General features: G+C 43.4%; 1 protein-coding gene across 1 annotated transcript in view; it reads left to right on the forward strand.

The window, feature by feature from the left end:
• PBLD (phenazine biosynthesis like protein domain containing) overlaps positions 1-17,552 on the forward strand; it is a 56,351-nt gene extending 38,799 nt beyond the window's left edge. Inside the window, exons 3-10 of the mRNA XM_006148946.3 lie at positions 239-338; positions 740-838; positions 6,651-6,760; positions 6,846-6,875; positions 11,601-11,689; positions 11,928-12,106; positions 14,915-14,977; positions 16,563-17,552. Coding sequence (XP_006149008.1) covers positions 239-338; positions 740-838; positions 6,651-6,760; positions 6,846-6,875; positions 11,601-11,689; positions 11,928-12,106; positions 14,915-14,977; positions 16,563-16,675 — 783 coding nt within the window. The 3' untranslated portion in view covers positions 16,676-17,552. The remainder of the gene's footprint in view (positions 1-238; positions 339-739; positions 839-6,650; positions 6,761-6,845; positions 6,876-11,600; positions 11,690-11,927; positions 12,107-14,914; positions 14,978-16,562) is intronic.
• The last annotated feature ends 899 nt before the right edge of the window (positions 17,553-18,451 follow it).

The raw sequence follows: 18,451 nt of genomic DNA on the forward strand, positions 1-18,451 counted from the left end.
AATTGTGGCATAGCCATCCTCCCCCAGGGGGGGTGGCGGTGATGATTTCTCGATTTCTGTCTCTCTGTCTCTGTCTTTCTGGAGAGTATATGTACCCTATAGCAAAAAAACAAAAACAAAAACAAAACTGTCTAAAAAAATAGATAAATAAACTGCTTAGTTAATTGGCGGTAGTCGATGTCTAAGGAAGTCTGATTTGTTTTGCTGGAGTCTCAATAACGTTTTGTTTCTAATTAAGAAATTGGATGAAGACATGCATCAAAAAATTGCAAGAGAAATGAACCTATCTGAAACTGCTTTCATCCGAAAACTACACCCAACAGATGACTTTACGCAAAGTAAATATACACTTTTTTTTACATTATTCTTGAATGGCATCAGAAGTTCTTTTTAGGTGGGGGAATGATATTTAAGGGAAATGACTTTTATTTTTTGATATTTAAGGGAAAACGTCCATTTATTATTTGTTATTTGCAGGCAATAGATAGAGAGGGAGATTCTGATTTGGTTTTCAGGTCATCTGGGGAAAGAGGGTGTTGGTGAACCTAATGTCTCAGCTCCAGGCCTCACACTAGGGAGGGGGGCCCTAGGATGCTCACCTACCCTTCCTTCTCCTTTCCCAACATATTTCACCTCTTACCCATGCTAGTAAAGTAGTTAGGAGAGAAGAACATGAGAAATTTGTGACTTGTTTGCATGGGAATGATCTCATCTCTCTTTGGCTTTTTCTCCTCTGAAGGTTCCTGCTTTGGACTAAGGTGGTTCACACCGGCAAGTGAGGTCCCTCTCTGTGGCCACGCCACCCTGGCTTCAGCGGCTGTGCTGTTTCACAAAATAAGTAATGTGGTTTTTTTTAATGAACCTATCTCTAAGCAAATATTTATTAATAAATTCTTGGCCATTCTTTCTGAGGGACCAAAGTCCTTGGTATCAAGAAGGCACAGTGTTTACTTCATGTAATTTGCAATGTAGAAACAAAAACAGCAACTTCAGTAACACTTAGGCCTGCCTAAGTGCACCAGGCATTGTTGGAAACCATATGGCCAGCCAGGTATTCCCTAGAATGCCATTTTATTGTTTATTTTATTATTTATTTGTTTGTTTTTGAAGTTTGTTGCAGGGTACACACACTCACTAGAGAGAGAGACAGAGAGGGAAAAAGAGAGAAATCACCCACCCACCCCGGGAGATAGCCATGTTATAATCCCTTCTCTTCCATTCTTCTCTTAGGATTTGGGATACACACGCACACATGCCCAGCTAGATTTTCAAGCCACTGGGTCTGGGACTTGAACTGCTCCGACAGCCACGTGGGATCCAGCCACCTTAATCTCATGCCACCTACTAGCCCACCATTTTATTTTAAATAAGAGATCTCTGATCTTTGTGACTAACGAAGCAGGGGAGCTTGCAGGGATAGAACAGGAGCCTCACATGATGTATCAGGGAATCAGAAGGCACACTTTGGTTCAAATATTTCCCCACCCACATTGAAATTCATTCCTCTGTAAGAGCTTCTTTGCTTTAAATTTTAAAAATTCTTGAGCCCTGACTATGTATGTTTTTTTAAGAGAGGTTACAGCACCTTGTCCTGATAGTTCCCATTGGTGTAGAGTGCCACCAAATAAACAACAGCCAAAGCCAGATTAAGTTTAAAGGGAGTCTTTATTAGCTGGCCAGCAACTACAGCCTGAGGCTTGGGGGCCCAAGAGTTGGAACTGTAGCCCCAACCGAAGTTTGAGTAGTCTCTTTATAGGGGGTTAGTTACCAGGGGTTTCTATGCAAGCAGTTATTTTTTATTTTATTATTATTATTATTTTTTTTTGGAGAGATTTTCGCTATAGGGCGTGTGCGCTCGCCAGACAGACAGAGACACAGAAACAGAAAGCAAGAAATCACCCCCCAGGGGGGATGGTCATGCCACAATCCATTCTCCTCCATTCTCCTCTCAGGATCTTGGGCACGCAGGCACAAGCGCCTGGCGTGAGTTTTAAGCCACCGGGTCTGGGAAGCGAACCGCGGTTGACTATGTGGGAGTCCAGTGACATAGCCAATACGCTAACTGCTGGTTCCCTATGCAAACAGTTATAGAAACTGAATCAAGCAGGTTAATTATTTCTGAGGGGAGTGAGGTTTCCATGTAAGCAGTTACATTGCTAAACAAAAGAGTTTCAGACTAGTTAGCAAAGACAGTAGCAGGTACAGGATGTCGTCCTGGATATGGTTTTTTTCTTTTTTTTTTTTTTAAAGAATTATTTTATTTAACTTTATTTATTATTTATTATTATCACTATTATTTTCCAGTTTAATCAGAGAGAGACAGAGAGAGAGAGAGAGGAAGTGAGAAAGCAAGCCACCAGGTCCGAGACTTGAACCGTGGTTGGCCATGTGGGAGTCCAGCGTCCCAATCCACCATGCCACCTGCCGGCCCCCTGGATATGGTTTTCTGTATGTCTAGCACAAGCTATTTTCTCAAGAGCAAGCAGGTTTACAGAAGCAGACAGCCATGTTAGAGTAAGGGAACAAAATGGACAAACGGTTGTTCATGTGCAAGATCTAACATGTGGCCTTCCACAGCATGTTAGCTGCATTTAAATAGTTAAATGGATAACAATCAAAGTTTTGTGGAGACCCTTAGAAATGTCCCAAAAAGGAAAATAGATGCAGCTTTAAACAAGCATAGACTGCAAATTGGAGTATAAGCAAAGGACTCACCAGGATGAGATGACAGAGTCCTATCTTTGGGGGAGTTACTTCAGACAGAGATGGAAAGACAAGGGATTACAGGCCCAACTCTCCCAGGAAGCAGACTGAGACACATCTGCATGTGGGAAGATTTTGGAGAAGGATATTCTTGGGCTTAGCGTTTCAAGGGGAGTGAAGAAAGCAGGACGAGGGCTGGCCCTGTGGGGTAGTAGTAATGTGCTACTCAAGAGAAACCAGATCCCACGTGGCAACCACGGTTTGGATCACTGGCCTGTCAGCCTGAAACACACTGAGCATGTGCTCTAGTACCCCAGACCTGATTGGCTGGAGGACTGGAGGAAGGGGATTGCAGTGTGACCAGACTCTGGGAAAGGCTTCTCTTCTCTCTCTGTCTCTCTCTTTCTCTCTTGCACATACACACACACACTCTCTATCATAGTAAAGAAAAAAAAGAAAGAAATAAAGCAGGATTGGACAGAGGAAGAAGATAGAACAGGAGCCTCACATGATGTATCAGGGAATCAGAAGGCACACTTTGGTTCAAATATTTCCCCACCCACATTGAAATTCATTCCTCTGTAAGAGCTTCTTTGCTTTAAATTTTAAAAATTCTTGAGCCCTGACTATGTATGTTTTTTTAAGAGAGGTTACAGCACCTTGTCCTGATAGTTCCCATTGGTGTAGAGTGCCACCAAATAAACAACAGCCAAAGCCAGATTAAGTTTAAAGGGAGTCTTTATTAGCTGGCCAGCAACTACAGCCTGAGGCTTGGGGGCCCAAGAGTTGGAACTGTAGCCCCAACCGAAGTTTGAGTAGTCTCTTTATAGGGGGTTAGTTACCAGGGGTTTCTATGCAAGCAGTTATTTTTTATTTTATTATTATTATTATTTTTTTTTGGAGAGATTTTCGCTATAGGGCGTGTGCGCTCGCCAGACAGACAGAGACACAGAAACAGAAAGCAAGAAATCACCCCCCAGGGGGGATGGTCATGCCACAATCCATTCTCCTCCATTCTCCTCTCAGGATCTTGGGCACGCAGGCACAAGCGCCTGGCGTGAGTTTTAAGCCACCGGGTCTGGGAAGCGAACCGCGGTTGACTATGTGGGAGTCCAGTGACATAGCCAATACGCTAACTGCTGGTTCCCTATGCAAACAGTTATAGAAACTGAATCAAGCAGGTTAATTATTTCTGAGGGGAGTGAGGTTTCCATGTAAGCAGTTACATTGCTAAACAAAAGAGTTTCAGACTAGTTAGCAAAGACAGTAGCAGGTACAGGATGTCGTCCTGGATATGGTTTTTTTCTTTTTTTTTTTTTTAAAGAATTATTTTATTTAACTTTATTTATTATTTATTATTATCACTATTATTTTCCAGTTTAATCAGAGAGAGACAGAGAGAGAGAGAGAGGAAGTGAGAAAGCAAGCCACCAGGTCCGAGACTTGAACCGTGGTTGGCCATGTGGGAGTCCAGCGTCCCAATCCACCATGCCACCTGCCGGCCCCCTGGATATGGTTTTCTGTATGTCTAGCACAAGCTATTTTCTCAAGAGCAAGCAGGTTTACAGAAGCAGACAGCCATGTTAGAGTAAGGGAACAAAATGGACAAACGGTTGTTCATGTGCAAGATCTAACATGTGGCCTTCCACAGCATGTTAGCTGCATTTAAATAGTTAAATGGATAACAATCAAAGTTTTGTGGAGACCCTTAGAAATGTCCCAAAAAGGAAAATAGATGCAGCTTTAAACAAGCATAGACTGCAAATTGGAGTATAAGCAAAGGACTCACCAGGATGAGATGACAGAGTCCTATCTTTGGGGGAGTTACTTCAGACAGAGATGGAAAGACAAGGGATTACAGGCCCAACTCTCCCAGGAAGCAGACTGAGACACATCTGCATGTGGGAAGATTTTGGAGAAGGATATTCTTGGGCTTAGCGTTTCAAGGGGAGTGAAGAAAGCAGGACGAGGGCTGGCCCTGTGGGGTAGTAGTAATGTGCTACTCAAGAGAAACCAGATCCCACGTGGCAACCACGGTTTGGATCACTGGCCTGTCAGCCTGAAACACACTGAGCATGTGCTCTAGTACCCCAGACCTGATTGTCTGGAGGACTGGAGGAAGGGGATTGCAGTGTGACCAGACTCTGGGAAAGGCTTCTCTTCTCTCTCTGTCTCTCTCTTTCTCTCTTGCACATACACACACACACTCTCTATCATAGTAAAGAAAAAAAAGAAAGAAATAAAGCAGGATTGGACAGAGGAAGAAGTCAAACTGCAAAGTCTTGTAGTAGCGACAAAGGAAGGCCTAAGCCAAATCCACAAGGAGCTGTGAAGTTGGAAGCTTCTTCAAGTAGTGTAGTTTGTTTATTTTTCATTTTTAAAAGAATTATTTTGTTTAATTTTATTCATCATCATTATTATTATTTTTAAATTTGACCAAAATGAGACAGAGAGAGAGAGTGGGAAAGTGAGAAAGCAAGCTGCCAGGTCTGGGACTGAACTGCATTCAGCCGATGAGGGAGTCCAGTGGCTTAACCACCATGCTTCCTGCCAGCCCCATAATTCCTTTATTTAAAAAAATAATTATTTCATTGTATTTATTATTATTATTAATTTTAATGCACTCAGCAGAGAGAGAGAGAACATGAGAAAGCAAGCTTCCAGGTCCAGGACTTGAACTATGGTTGGCCATGTGGGAGTCCAACACCTTAACCACCACACCACCTACTGGCCCAAGTAGTGTAGTTCTAAATAGAAACAAAGATTCAGACCTTTATATCCTCCATTGACCATTCTTCAAGAACTGGAAAGAGATGTGATTTTGGACAAGGTAGCTCTATTCAGCCAAGGACAGTGCACAAAGAGGGACTCAGCTAAGTGGTGTCAGCCACCAACAATCCTGTAGTAGGGTCAGGGCCGGGTCTAAGGGGAGGCAAGCAAGGACTCAGGTTGCACCTGAGAGCAGGTGTCTCCTTGAATTTTGTCTTTGGGACTTCCTTACCTCACTCACTTCCAGCCCTGAGGAGCGAAGTTGGAGGGGGTATAGAATCTGGATAACAGTACCTACAAGAAAAGGGGGTCTCCCAGTTGAAGAATAAGATGAAGTCTTTGTGCAAAGAGCCAGAGTGCAAAAACAGCATTCCAGGCAGAGGCAAATACAAACTTCTGAGGCATGTTTGTGTATGCCACCCATATGCATAGTGTATTAAGTTTGGTTTATTAAGACAAACCTGATTTGTTTCATATAAGACTGTTGTTTGCAACTTACTTGTTTTGGTATTTTGTCATCTTCTTGGCATATCTTAGATTACTAAAGGTTAAGACCCTATCGTTATTTCGGTGAATATTTAAAAATCTGAATTAGAAAATATTATAACTCTATGAAGTAGGTTTATAAGCCTCACATAATAAATGAGAAAACTGAAATTTAAGGAGTTTAACAGTAAGGAACTGGGATTCAAAACCTTGTGGCATGATGCCAAGTCCAATCAGTTATGTTGTTTTTTCTCATTAGAATCCAGTAAGGATTTTCTCCGCTCTGGACCTCAGCAATCCAAATCTGGACGCCCATTTCAGGAAAGGACACCACTGCCAGAAAACCAAAGATAACACGAAGAGGATTCAAACAGACATGCAGGGGGCTAGCAGGTGGCAGGCATAGTAGTTAAAGCCCTGGACTCCCATGTGGCTGACTACAGTTCAAGTCCTAGATCCTGTGGCTTTAAACTCATGCTAGACATGTGTGCACATGTGTCCAAAATCCCAGGAGGAGAAGGAATTGCAATGTAGCCATCCTGCTGGGAGATGTTTTCTTTCTTTCTTTCTGTCTCTGTCTCTCCAGTGAGCACATGTGCCTATAGAAAAAAAAAAGTCTCTTAAAAAAAAACCAAACATGCAAATATATAACAAAGTTTATCTTTCTATTTCCTGATTCCTCTTTTGGCCAGAAAACACGAATAGCACTCTGACCTTTGTCACTCTGAGTGGGGAACTGAAGGCCAAAAGAGCAGATGATGATATCATCCTGGACCTGCCTCTTTATCCAGCCCATCCCCAGGTCAGCTTTTGCTGGTTATTGCCATAAACAGTGTACAACTGACAGGTTGCCTGTTTTACAATGATTTTTTTTTTTTTTCATCTAGGACTTCCATGAAGTGGAGGATGTGATAAAGGTTGGTGAAAAGAATCAAACCTCAGCTTGTGTGATTGGTCATTTGTTGTCTGAATACAAAGATTCAGTTCCATTTAGTCCTAAAACATAAGCCTTCTACCATCACCAATTTTCCAGTTGAAGCTCTGATGAATAGTGCATGGTGTGTTTCAGGTTTGAATATATTTTTTTAAATAAATAATCTTTCTTTCTCTCTCTCTCTTTCTTTTTCTTCTTTCTTTTTTTCTTTCTTTCTCTCTCCTCTCTCTCTCTCTTTCTTGAGGGACAGAGAGAGAGAGAGGGAGAGAGAGAGAGAGAGTGAGAGAGAATGTGAGAAAGCAAGCTGCCAGGTCCAGGACTCGAATCATGGTTGGGCACGTGGGAGTCCAGCGCCTTTAAGCACCATGCCACCTCCCTGCCCCTCAGGTTTGAATTTTAATATTCAATCTATTTGACAAAAGTTTGACCAGTTTCTCTTGACTCATTTTTTAAAAATTTGTCAGAGGGTGCGTGCACTTGCCAGAGAGAGACAGATAAAGAGGTAGAGGGAGAAAGCACTCCCGGGTGGGGTGTGTTGATGCCACAATCCCTTCTCTTTCATTTTGTCATTCTGTCGGGATTTGGGGGACACACACACACACATACTCAGCATGTTTTCCAAGTTGACAGTGCTTGGAATTTTGACCCGCATGGTCAGCTGTACAGGATCTGGCTTCCTTACCCAGCAGGCCATGGGGTTAGCCCTCCTTGACTTTCAATTGTCAGCATTAGCCACCATGATAGCGTTGGGGAAGAGGGACTTTTGAGGGGCAGTCTCAGAATGAAGAAACTGAAGGAACTGGTGAGAAGGAATAGGATATCTTCAGGAAACTTTAGTGGCTGGGAGGAGATCAGCCTTTGGACATGAAGAGGTGTTGAATTTCTATCCTTTCTTAGCTAGAAAAGTCATGGACAAGCAATTCAGGTATGAAAGTTGGGGGTTTCTTGCAGAAATTGGGTTATTCTATGAAATCCAGACAAACTGGGTAGAGGGGTAGACTGGAAACTGACAGCTGACAGTGTCCCACATTTCTGTGGTGGAGGATGGGATGGAGGTGGAGGGCTGAGTTTTGGTGGAGGAGACCAGGAAAACATGGGCATCAATAGGGAAGATGAAGTGTACAGCCTGGCCTCTGCCTGAGCTTTGTGGAGGTGGAACTTAATAACAATAACAGAGAACATTTTTGTGTCTCTGTGCTGCACCATGTGCTTTTACTTCACTTGTATTATCTCACTGAGTTCTAAATGTCATCCCTTAAAAGAAGAAAGCTGGGCATGGTGGCACATTCCTGTGGACCCAGCTACATAAGAGGCTGAGGGAGGAGGATTACAACACAGATCCTGTGTGCACCACACACGTATGCTCACATACACATGCGCGTGCACACACACACATAAAGAAAAAAAATAGATTCCATGAAATGGATTATTATGAGTACCCCTGGTATGTTTTGCAGTAAATTTTCATTTATAATCTCTTTAGTGTTTTGCTTTATCTAAGTTTTTGGACAGTATAAACAGACAAGGATTCTGATTTTACACTCAGCCCCACCCATGGCTTGAGTTTCTGGAGACAAGCCAAATGTATAAATGAATTACTGTGAGTATGTCAATGGGAAAATAGATCTCGTTCATATGGAAAGAACTTAACCAAGTCTCTCTCAGCCTAAGAGTCAGCATTTGTAAAATGGGATGATAGGGGGTTGGCACGTAATGCGGTGGCTAAGGCACTGGACTCCCACATGGCCAACTATGGCTTGAGTTCTGGACCTGATGGCTTGCTTTCTCAACTTCTCTCTGTCTCTGTCTCTCTCTGGTCACATTAGAAAATAATAATACAATAATTAAAAAGAATTATATTTTTTAGAAGGATTTTTTTTTTTTGGAGAGATTTTCACTGTAGGGCGCGTGCGCTCGCCAGACAGACAGAGAGAGACATAGAGATAGAAAGCGAGAAATCACCCCCCAGGGGGGATGGTCACGCCGCAATCCCTTCTCCTCCATTCTCCTCTCGGGATCCTGGGCACGCACGCACACACGCCCGGCGTGAGTTTTAAGCCACCGGGTCCGGGACACGAACCGCGGTCGACTACGTGGGAGTCCAGCGACATAGCCATTACGCTAACCGCTGGTTCCCTAGAAGGATTTTTTTGTTATAGGGCATGTGCACTCACCAGAGAAAAAGTGAGAAATCACCCCCTAGCAGGGATGACCACGCTGCAATCCCTTCTACATTCTCCCAAGATTTTGGGTACTCATGCATATGTAGCTGGTGTGATTTTTAAGTCACCGGGTCCGGGACTCAAACTGCAATCAACTATGTGAGAGTCCAGTGATGTAACCATTATGCCATTTGCTGGTCCCAATAAATAATTCTTTTTTTTGAGAGGCTTTTTTGCTATAGGGCACGTGCGCTCGCCAGACAGACAGAGACAGACAGAAAGCGAGAAATCACCCCCCAGGGGGGACGACCACACCGCAGTCCTTTCTCCTCCGTTCTCCTCTCGGGATTCTGGGCATGCGTGCACACGCGCCCGGTGTGAGTTTAAGCCGCCGGGTCTGGGACTCGAACCACGGTCGATTACGTGGGAGTCCAGCAACATAGTCATTACGCTAACTGCTGGTCTCCCAATAAATAATTCTTTTTATAAAATGGGATAATAAAGTATTATTTTGAGTATGGTCATTATATGTTCCCTCCTTATAAATTGGAATAAGATCCCTAACTGAGAATTAAACCTTCAAGTCAACATAGGAACCCATGTGGAGAAGGACAATATTAGAGACATTGTAAGGTCTCTGAGGGCAGATGGAATCTGGGTGTAAGAGTCACCATTTCTTGAGGAAGGGACATTGGTCAGCCCACAGTCATACAGGCAGAAAGCCCAGGTGACCCCAACCCCCAAATCAGGGGATGTCTTGGCCATGGGCACTTGAGTGTCTTGGTTCCTAATGAGGGTTAGAAAACCTGAAATCCCTAATGACTGCCATCACTGTTGTTATTGTCATCAGTTCTGTCTGGCAGCTGGGGGTGATGCCAAAGGGAGGTGACTTGTGAGCAGAGTGTCCCCTCATAAGCTCCCTCACTACTCCAAGTCATCCTCAAACAAACAATGTTCTTGGATTTGAACAAGGTTTTGTGCGACATTGGGTAGAGGGAGCCAAAATACCTTGAGAAAATGCATTAGTGGTCTGTACTATACAGCCTCAGTGATAGGGGTGTGCTTGTTATGCAGAGCAGCATTAGAGGAAGCCTCTGGGCCTGACTTCCAGTCCTGAGTCCTTGCCATGTAGGATGTTCTAGCTGCTGTAGGTATTCCACGTAAATGAGGGCTTTTCAAGAAGTTAATGGAAAAGGGATCAGCTGTTAGCGTAATGGCTATGTCGCTGGACTCCCATGTAGTTGACCACGGTTCGAGTCCTGGACCCGGCGGCTTAAACTCACGCTGGGCGCATGTGTGTGCATGCCCAAGATCCTGAGAGGAGAACAGAGGAGAAGGGATTGTGGCATGGCCAACCCCCTTCGGGGGGATTTCTCGCTTTCTGTCTCTCTGTCTCTCTCTGTCTGGCGAGTGCATGCACCCTATAGCAAAAACCTCTCAAAAAAAAAATAAAGAAGTTAATGGAAAATGCATATTATACAAAGCTATGCATGAATTTCATAATCTTGTGCACTAAAGTAAGCTCATATTTTAATTCCATTTTCCCATGAACTTTTAAGTCCCCTTGTATTATTTCCTTTAATCCTCACAACTCAAAGAGTTAGGTATGAGGACCCCATCTCTAAAAATAGTACACAGTAATAAGGAAGGATTCCGGACTTTGACTCCAGGACCACTCAGACCTGAGTCAAGATGTGAGTCAGGGGATGGCAGGTGGCATGGTGCTTGGGGTGCTAGATTCCCGTGTGATTGACGACGATCTGAGTCCCAGACCTGGTGGCTTCCTTTCTCCTTCTCTCTCTCTCTCTCTGGTCAAATAAATAAAATTAATTAATTAAATAAGTTACTCTTTTAAAAAAGGAAATAAAGATGTGGATCTATGTGTGTGTGAGAGAGCTGTGTGTGTTCTGTATGTGTGTGAGTGAGAGACCAAGGACCTATTTATGTCTTCATCCCCTTCTCTGTGGAGAGAATACTCATTTGAAGGGGTTGTGTGTTGAGACAAGTAGTAAGCATGTTCAAGCAACACCTGTTTTGATGCTTGCAGAGGGGAAGCTATTAATAAGTGGCACCTGGAAAGCCTCTTGGTAGCCAGGAAGTGGGCCATGCCTGGGTGTCTTTTTTTTTTTTTTGAGAGGTTTTCGCTATAGGGCGCGTGCACTCGCCAGACAGACAGAGAGAGACAGAAAGCGAGAAATCACCCCCCCAGGGGGGATGGTCATGCCGCAATCCCTTCTCCTCCATTCTCCTCTCGGGATCTTGGGCACAACGCACACGCGCCCAGCGTGAGTTCTAAGCCACCGGGTCGGGGCCGCGAACCGTGGTCGACTGCACGGGAATCCAGCGACATAGCCATTACGCTAACTGCTGGTTCCCCTGCCTGGGTGTCTCTTTGAGCCTTCAAACTGGACTGGCACTCTCAGAGACTGCAGATGGTGGGTGTGCCTGGCTCACAGCAGATGCCGCATGAAAGCTCATTCCCTGTTTCAGGGGATCAAGGACTTGAGCCAGGGTGTGCCCTGAGGGGTTTTTGTCTGTTTCCACAGACTGCCATAGGCGACACACTGGTCCAGGACATCCGCTATTCTCCAGATACCCGGAAGCTCCTTGTCCGGCTCAGTGACACTTACGACAGGTAACTAAACTTTGGGCTGTGTCAGCACTTTGGGGAGGGCCAAGTCCCCAGATTTACAGTTCCGCTTTAGTCTGGCTGTGCTGGATCTACACCGCCAGAAGAGTTTCTTTTCCCAGTGGGAAGTTACCACTCCTTGCTCTTTCCTTCCTCCTGCTGAGCAGGGTGGGCAAGAAGCCAAGTCTGCGCACTGGGTGGTCTGTGAAATGGGTTGGCTCTAATATATTGCTTTATAAATAAGGTCATTTCTGGAGAACCTGAAAGTGAACACAGAGACTCTGCCACAAGTCGAAAAAACAGGGAAGGTGAAAGGACTCATTCTCACCCTTAAAGGACAGTCTGGTGGGCAGACTCAAGGATTTGACTTTTACTCCAGATATTTTGCGCCATGGTTTGGTGTGGCTGAAGACCCTGTAACAGGTACTTTACTTAAGTCTAGAAAAGAGTTAAATAATGGAAGAAGAGGATAATAAATACTATTTTCCCTCTGCTTCCCAAGTAGCTGGGACTATAGGTATGTGTCACCACTCCTGACTCTTGCTGTGTGGCCTGTGGTAGCTGCGAGCTTGTGACCCTTCGGCCTCAGCCTCACGAGTAGCTGGGACCACAGGCACATGCTGCTATGCCCAGCTTTTAGGGTGGGCCAGGAATTGAGACCAGGCCTCTCACGTGGCCTCAGCCTCCAAGTATCAGTGTTAAGCAGCATACGCTACTATGGCCCACAAATAGCTATTTAAATGCCCTTCACTGTGCTGTCTCAAATCCAGGTGAAAAAAAAATGCCTTTCATGTGACTTTTTAGGTCGCTAGCTTTTTTCTTTCTTTCTTTCTTTTTCTTTTTTTTTTTTGTAGAGGTTTTTGCTATAGGGTGCATGCATTTGCCAGAAAGACAGAGAGACAGAAAGCGTGAAATCACCCCCCATGCCCCAATCCCTTCTCCTCGATTCACCTCTCGGGATCTTGGGCACACACTCACACATGCCCAGTGTGAATTTAAGCTACCAAGTCCAGGACTCAAACTGCGGTGGACTACATGGGAGACTGGTGATATAGTCATTACGCCAACTGCTGGTCCGTTTTTGTGTGTGAGAGAGATTTTGCTATAAGAACTGTGTGCTTACCAGAGAAACAGAAAGCAAGAAATCCCCCAGGGGGACTGGCCATGCCACAATCCCTTCTCCTCTTGGGATTTTGGGCATGAACACACATGTGCCTAGCGTGAATTTCAAGCCATTGTGTCTGGGACTAGAGCTGCAGTCAGCCATGTGGGAGTCTCGCGACATAACCATTACGCCATCTGCTGGTCCCAGTTGCCTGGTTTCGAGCTGCTTTTGTTTTTCTCTCTCCCCATCTTCTTCCATTCCTTCATGGAAATCTTATGTGAAAAAACAAAATATAAGAGGTAATAGGGTGATGTTTTAGGGTCAGACAGTCTGAGTCTGCATTCCTAGCTTCTTAGCTCCTGACCTTGGGTAAATGACTTATCTTAAAAAAAAAAAAAAACAAAAAAAAAACAAAACAAAAACTGGTTCAGGGCACCTGCACTTGCTGGAGAGACAGAAGGAGAGAGAGAAAGTGAGAAAGCATCCCCCAGGGGGATGGCCATGCCACAATCCCCTCTTTTCCATTCTCTCTTCAGGATTTTGGTCATGCATGCACATGTGCCAGCGTGTTTCCCAGGCCACTGGATCTGGGAGTCAAACTGCACATTCAGCTCTGTGGGACCCCGTCACCCTAATCACCATGCCACTGGCTGACCCCATGACTTAACTTTTTAGTTTCGATTTCTTCTTCTATGAAGAGTGTATCATATCTCATAGGGTTATGTAAACAACTTATGTTAAGTATATAATACTGTACTTGGCACATGGCAAGTGCCTAATAACTTTTAGCTGTTTTAATAACAACAACAAAACTGGCTCTGTGAGTCAACACTTCCAGATCTTCCACCAGCCCGAAGCAGAGAATTGATGTCAAAGACGGGCAGAATGTTAATCATCCTATTCCCCAGCAAAGGCTGGGAATGCTTGATAAGGAGGCTGGAGGGGGAAGTGTCATCCAGGGTTGGAGTGGGCCAGGCAGAAGCTTCTGAGGCTCCTCTACTGGTCAAATGGCAAGATTCAGGATGGCGTCAAGATCTTTACTTAGTTGCTCTCTGAGGAACAAAACACATGAAATTCAAAGCTCAGCAAACAAAGCACTTTTAAAGACTTAGGAAAATGCCCAATAATATCCAAATAGCCCAAGTCAGCCCTTTCCCGTGGAGGAGAGGTTCTGAACAAATTTGCACATGCACAGCTACTTCACAAAGACTTTAACTGGCACAGAGGGCAAGTTCTTTCCCTGTAAAAATGCTTTTCTAGAGTATGAAGGTCTTTGGGTGATGATGACCAACTATCTGGGTTTGCTTGGGACTAAGGGGTTTTTCAGGATGCTGAACTTTCAGTGCTAAATCAGGACAATATCAGGCAAACCAAGATGGTTGGTCACCTACTTAGGTGTCTCCTAACACGAAATATATTTTCCCGAATGGGAAGGCCCTGTCTTCTCCCTATCCTTTTCTTCCCCAGAGACATTTCTGTCAGTAATTATTTTCCATGCTGTTTCTTCATTTAAAAATTTTTATTTGCCAGAGAGCACATACATGCACTAGAGAGAGAGAGAGAGACAGAGGAAGGGAGAGGAAGAAAGCGTCCCCCTATGGGGCATTATCCTGCTTCAATCCTTCTCCATTTTTCCATCCTGTCAGGATCTTGAGCACATATGCGTGGAATGTTTTTCATGCTGCCAGAGCTGGGATTTAAACCACATGCTTGCTATGTGGGATTTAGCTCCAGTGATCAGGCAAAGGCCTGGCCCCTTGTTTCTTTATTTTTAGCATCTGATCTCTGAAGTTGATACTATCCCTTGAAAAATATAGAGATTTATATAAAGGCCTTGATTTTTCTGCTAAGGACAGATAATGAATGAGCTGGTAGACCAGATGAGAATTAGTTTTTTGTTTAATTCAGCTTCAGAAACAATAAGACATATTTGATACATAATTTGAAGGAACTTATCTATAAATTCTGTGTCTCACTGTCTATCTCCATTCCTAATTTCACAATGACGTGACTAGGTGATCTAAGGTTTAGTCAAATGGGATAACTGAAGGTAATTGCTTATTTGTTTACCAGCAAATCACTTTGTTCTCTTCAAGATTATCACATAGATTTTTGCTTGTTTAAAGGATCTGCACACACAGTTCTCAGCAGCTACTGGTCCCAGGAGCTAGGGAAGACAGAAATGCGAGGTAAGATGGTTCTTTTCCAATTCATTTATTTACTAAAACTTTTTCCTTTATCTTTAAAGAAAGAACTATTTAACTTTCTTTCTTTCTTTCTTTTATTTATTTATTTTAATTTGACCAGAGAGGGACAGAGTGAGAGAGAGCGAGACAGAGAAAGTGAGAAAGCAAGCCGCCAGGTCTGGGACTTGAACTGTAGTCAGCCATAGTGAGTCCAGCACCCTTAACCACCATGCCACCTGCTGGCCCTCCACCAAAAAAATTTTTTAAAGAGATTTTTGCTATAGGGCATGTGCACTTGACAGAAAGACAGATGGAAAGCGAGAAATCACCCCCCGCAGGGAGGATGGCCACGCTCCTCTATTCTCCTCTCTAGATTTTGGGCACATGCACATGTGCCTGCTGTGTTTTTCAAACCGCTAGGTCCAGGACTTGAACTATGTACTTGGTCATATGGGATCTAGCTGCCTTAACTACCATACCACCAGCTGGCCCCTCCAATTTCCTTTTTTTTTTTTTTTAAATTATTCAACTTTATTTATTTATTTATTTTTAACTTGACTAGAGGGGGTGGGGGGAGAGAAAGCTGCCAGGTCTGGGACTTGAACAGCTGTCAGCCATGTGGGAGTCCAGCATCCTTAATCACCATGCCACCGCTGGCCCCCAATTTCTTTTTTATTTGCCCAACTTTAAGCTAGTATTCCTTCTTATGTATACTAACCCCTTGAAAACATAATAAAATGTTATGTTCCACCCATATGAAAATGAAAGGTTTTTTAATTCCATCACCTTTAAATATCCTCCACCACAAACATCTCTGCCTCTGTCTCCTCTAACATACAGATGTCTCTAATGCACTAAGTGTTTGTTGAATAAAATTAATTAGCTGTATAACGTTGGCCCAGGAAAGTTATTTTTAATGGGAGATTGAAATTGGGTGATCACCAATGTTCCTTACTACTATCATTAGTCACAGGATTAAATTCAACAAATTATTTTCAAACCAAGTTCCCTAGAGAATAATATACTGCTCAGGGACAGAGATAAGAGCAGACAGTGAAGGCTGCACTGCCCTGATGTCAAAGTTGGCGTCTTGGGCCAGCTCCTTGACTCTGTGGTAATGCACTGTTTATAAGAAAAACTGGTCTGTGCATGGCAGCCGTGGTTCAGATCCTCGGCCCAGTCAGCTGGAATACACTGGCACATGCATGAGCACCCAAAATCTGATGTGCTGGAGGACTGGAAGAAGGGGATCATGGTGCAACCAGACCCTGTGGGGCTGTTCCCCTCTCTCTCGCACATGTATGCATCTTCACTGTATCATGTAATAAGGAAGAAAAGATAGGAGTCTTAGCCTTAAGGGTGGAGGTCTTACTTAGTGGGATGGCTAGGCTTCTGTGACCCTGAATTGAAGACAGCAAGGGTGGCTTGTGTTTTTCCTTGTTGAATCTAATGACTCTCCTGTACAGGAATTTATTCTTTAAATTGATCTGGGAGGACTCTAGGGTTTATTAGAGGTTTTTCACTATGTGCTGTTCATTTAAAAGGGTGGAATTACTCTTATTTGTGGCTTGTTTTATGTTTTCTTTAGCCTTGCAGTGTTCCTGCCGAGGAGGAGAACTGGGGATTTCACTGTGTCCGGATGGACGAGTGAACCTTAGAGGAGGCGCTGCTATTGTTTTGGAGGGCACGCTGACAGCCTAGGGACAGTTGTGCTGCGATTCTTCTATCTTGAACCACAAAGTATTTTCTGCATAAAAAGAAATGTAAAGGGCTGCCTTTAACAAACTTGCACAGTAGTTCACTTAATCTTGATGTGAAAAATTGAAAAATAGGGGCCAGCAGGTATTGTGGTGTTTAAGGTGGTGGACTCCCACATGGCTGACTGCAGATCAAGTACTAGACCTAGCAGCTTGCTTTCTCACTCTTTCTCTCTTTCTCTCTGGTGAGCACATGTGCCATATAGCAAATTAAAAATAACAATGATAATAATAAATATGTCTTTAAGACATTGAAAACTAAGACATGTTAATGGAGATTTAATAATGCTTCCATGACCAGTCATAGTGGTGCAGTGGTAACCAAATGCTTCACAATGCTGAAGTCACTGGGAAGGTCCCAAGTTCGTTTCCTGTGCACACTCTGATTTGGGCTGGGGATGGGATTGGAGCATGAAGACTGTTGGAGGTGCCTTTCTTTCCTAGTCTCTCTCTGTCTCCCTCTCTATAGAAGAAATAAATAAAAGATAAACTTAAAGAAAAGGTTCCTGATTAATTAACAATGGAGTTTTGACTTTATGCATAATGTATTTGTAATATAAGTAACAAATAACAGAGAAAAATGGCATAACTTTTAATTATTAGCACTGATTAGAGCATATGGAATTAGGAGTGTATATTAAACCATTTAAATCTAGCTGTGAGTCCCTTAGACTATGCTGTGGTTCTCAGAAAGACCCAATAACTATGTAGGAATAAAGAAAAATATTTCATGATTTATACTAAGAAAGAAAAGTGCAGTAGGCCATACAATATTAGCAGTTATGCTCTTTGTGGAGAATATGAGTTTATATGGATAAGCATGGGACATGAAGTTAGCAAAGTGAAAACAGGCAGTGTGTGGCAGTAAGATTGGCAGTAATTTTCCTGTATTTAAAGGAATTATTCCCTTTATTGTTGCACCAATGTATGATAACTAAAAATTAGGACAAACCCCAGGAAATTAAAGTATGTTTTAGACTACTTCCAGTGGTCATAAAACTAAACACTAAAAATAATGAAATCTTTTCAGTCTTATTCTTTCTTTTTTTTTTTTTTTTGGAGAGGTTTTTGCTATAGGGCGCATGCGCTCGCCAGACAGACAGAGAGAAACAGAGAGACTGAAAGCGAGAAATCACCCTCCAGAGGGGATGGCCACGCCGCAATCCCTTCTCCTCCCTTCTCCTCTCAGCATCTTGGGCACGCATGCACACGTGCCCGGAGTGAGTTTTAAGCCACCGGGTCTGGGACGCGAACTGCGGTCGACTATGTGGGAGTCCAGCGACATAGTCATTACACTAACTGCCGGTCCCTTTAATCTTATTCTTTCTTGACATGTGGCTTTAGAGTAGTAATTTGAAAGTTATTGTTCTCTTGCCTTAATAAAAAGGATTTTTTAAAAGATTTTTTAAAATTTAATTTTATTTATTTATTCATTTATTTTAATTTGACCAGAGAGAGACAGAGAGGGAGCGAAAGTGAGAAGGCAAGCTACCAGGTCCAGGACTTGAACCGTGGTCAGCTATGTGGGAGTGTCCAGCACCTTAACCACCACGCCACCTGCTGGTCCCCAATAAAAAGGATTTCAACATAACTTTAAATTTAGTGAAGTCTATATTAGGAACCTATAGGTAACTTTTTGATGAGGACTTTTTCAAGTTATTAGGAGTGTTTGTTTAAGGAGATACTATCGAGAGCAATTCTGAGCCATTTCAAAAACTAC

This window comes from Tupaia chinensis, unplaced genomic scaffold (genome assembly GCF_000334495.1).
Source record: "Tupaia chinensis unplaced genomic scaffold, TupChi_1.0 Scaffold000250_1, whole genome shotgun sequence".
NCBI classification, from domain to species: domain Eukaryota; kingdom Metazoa; phylum Chordata; class Mammalia; order Scandentia; family Tupaiidae; genus Tupaia; species Tupaia belangeri.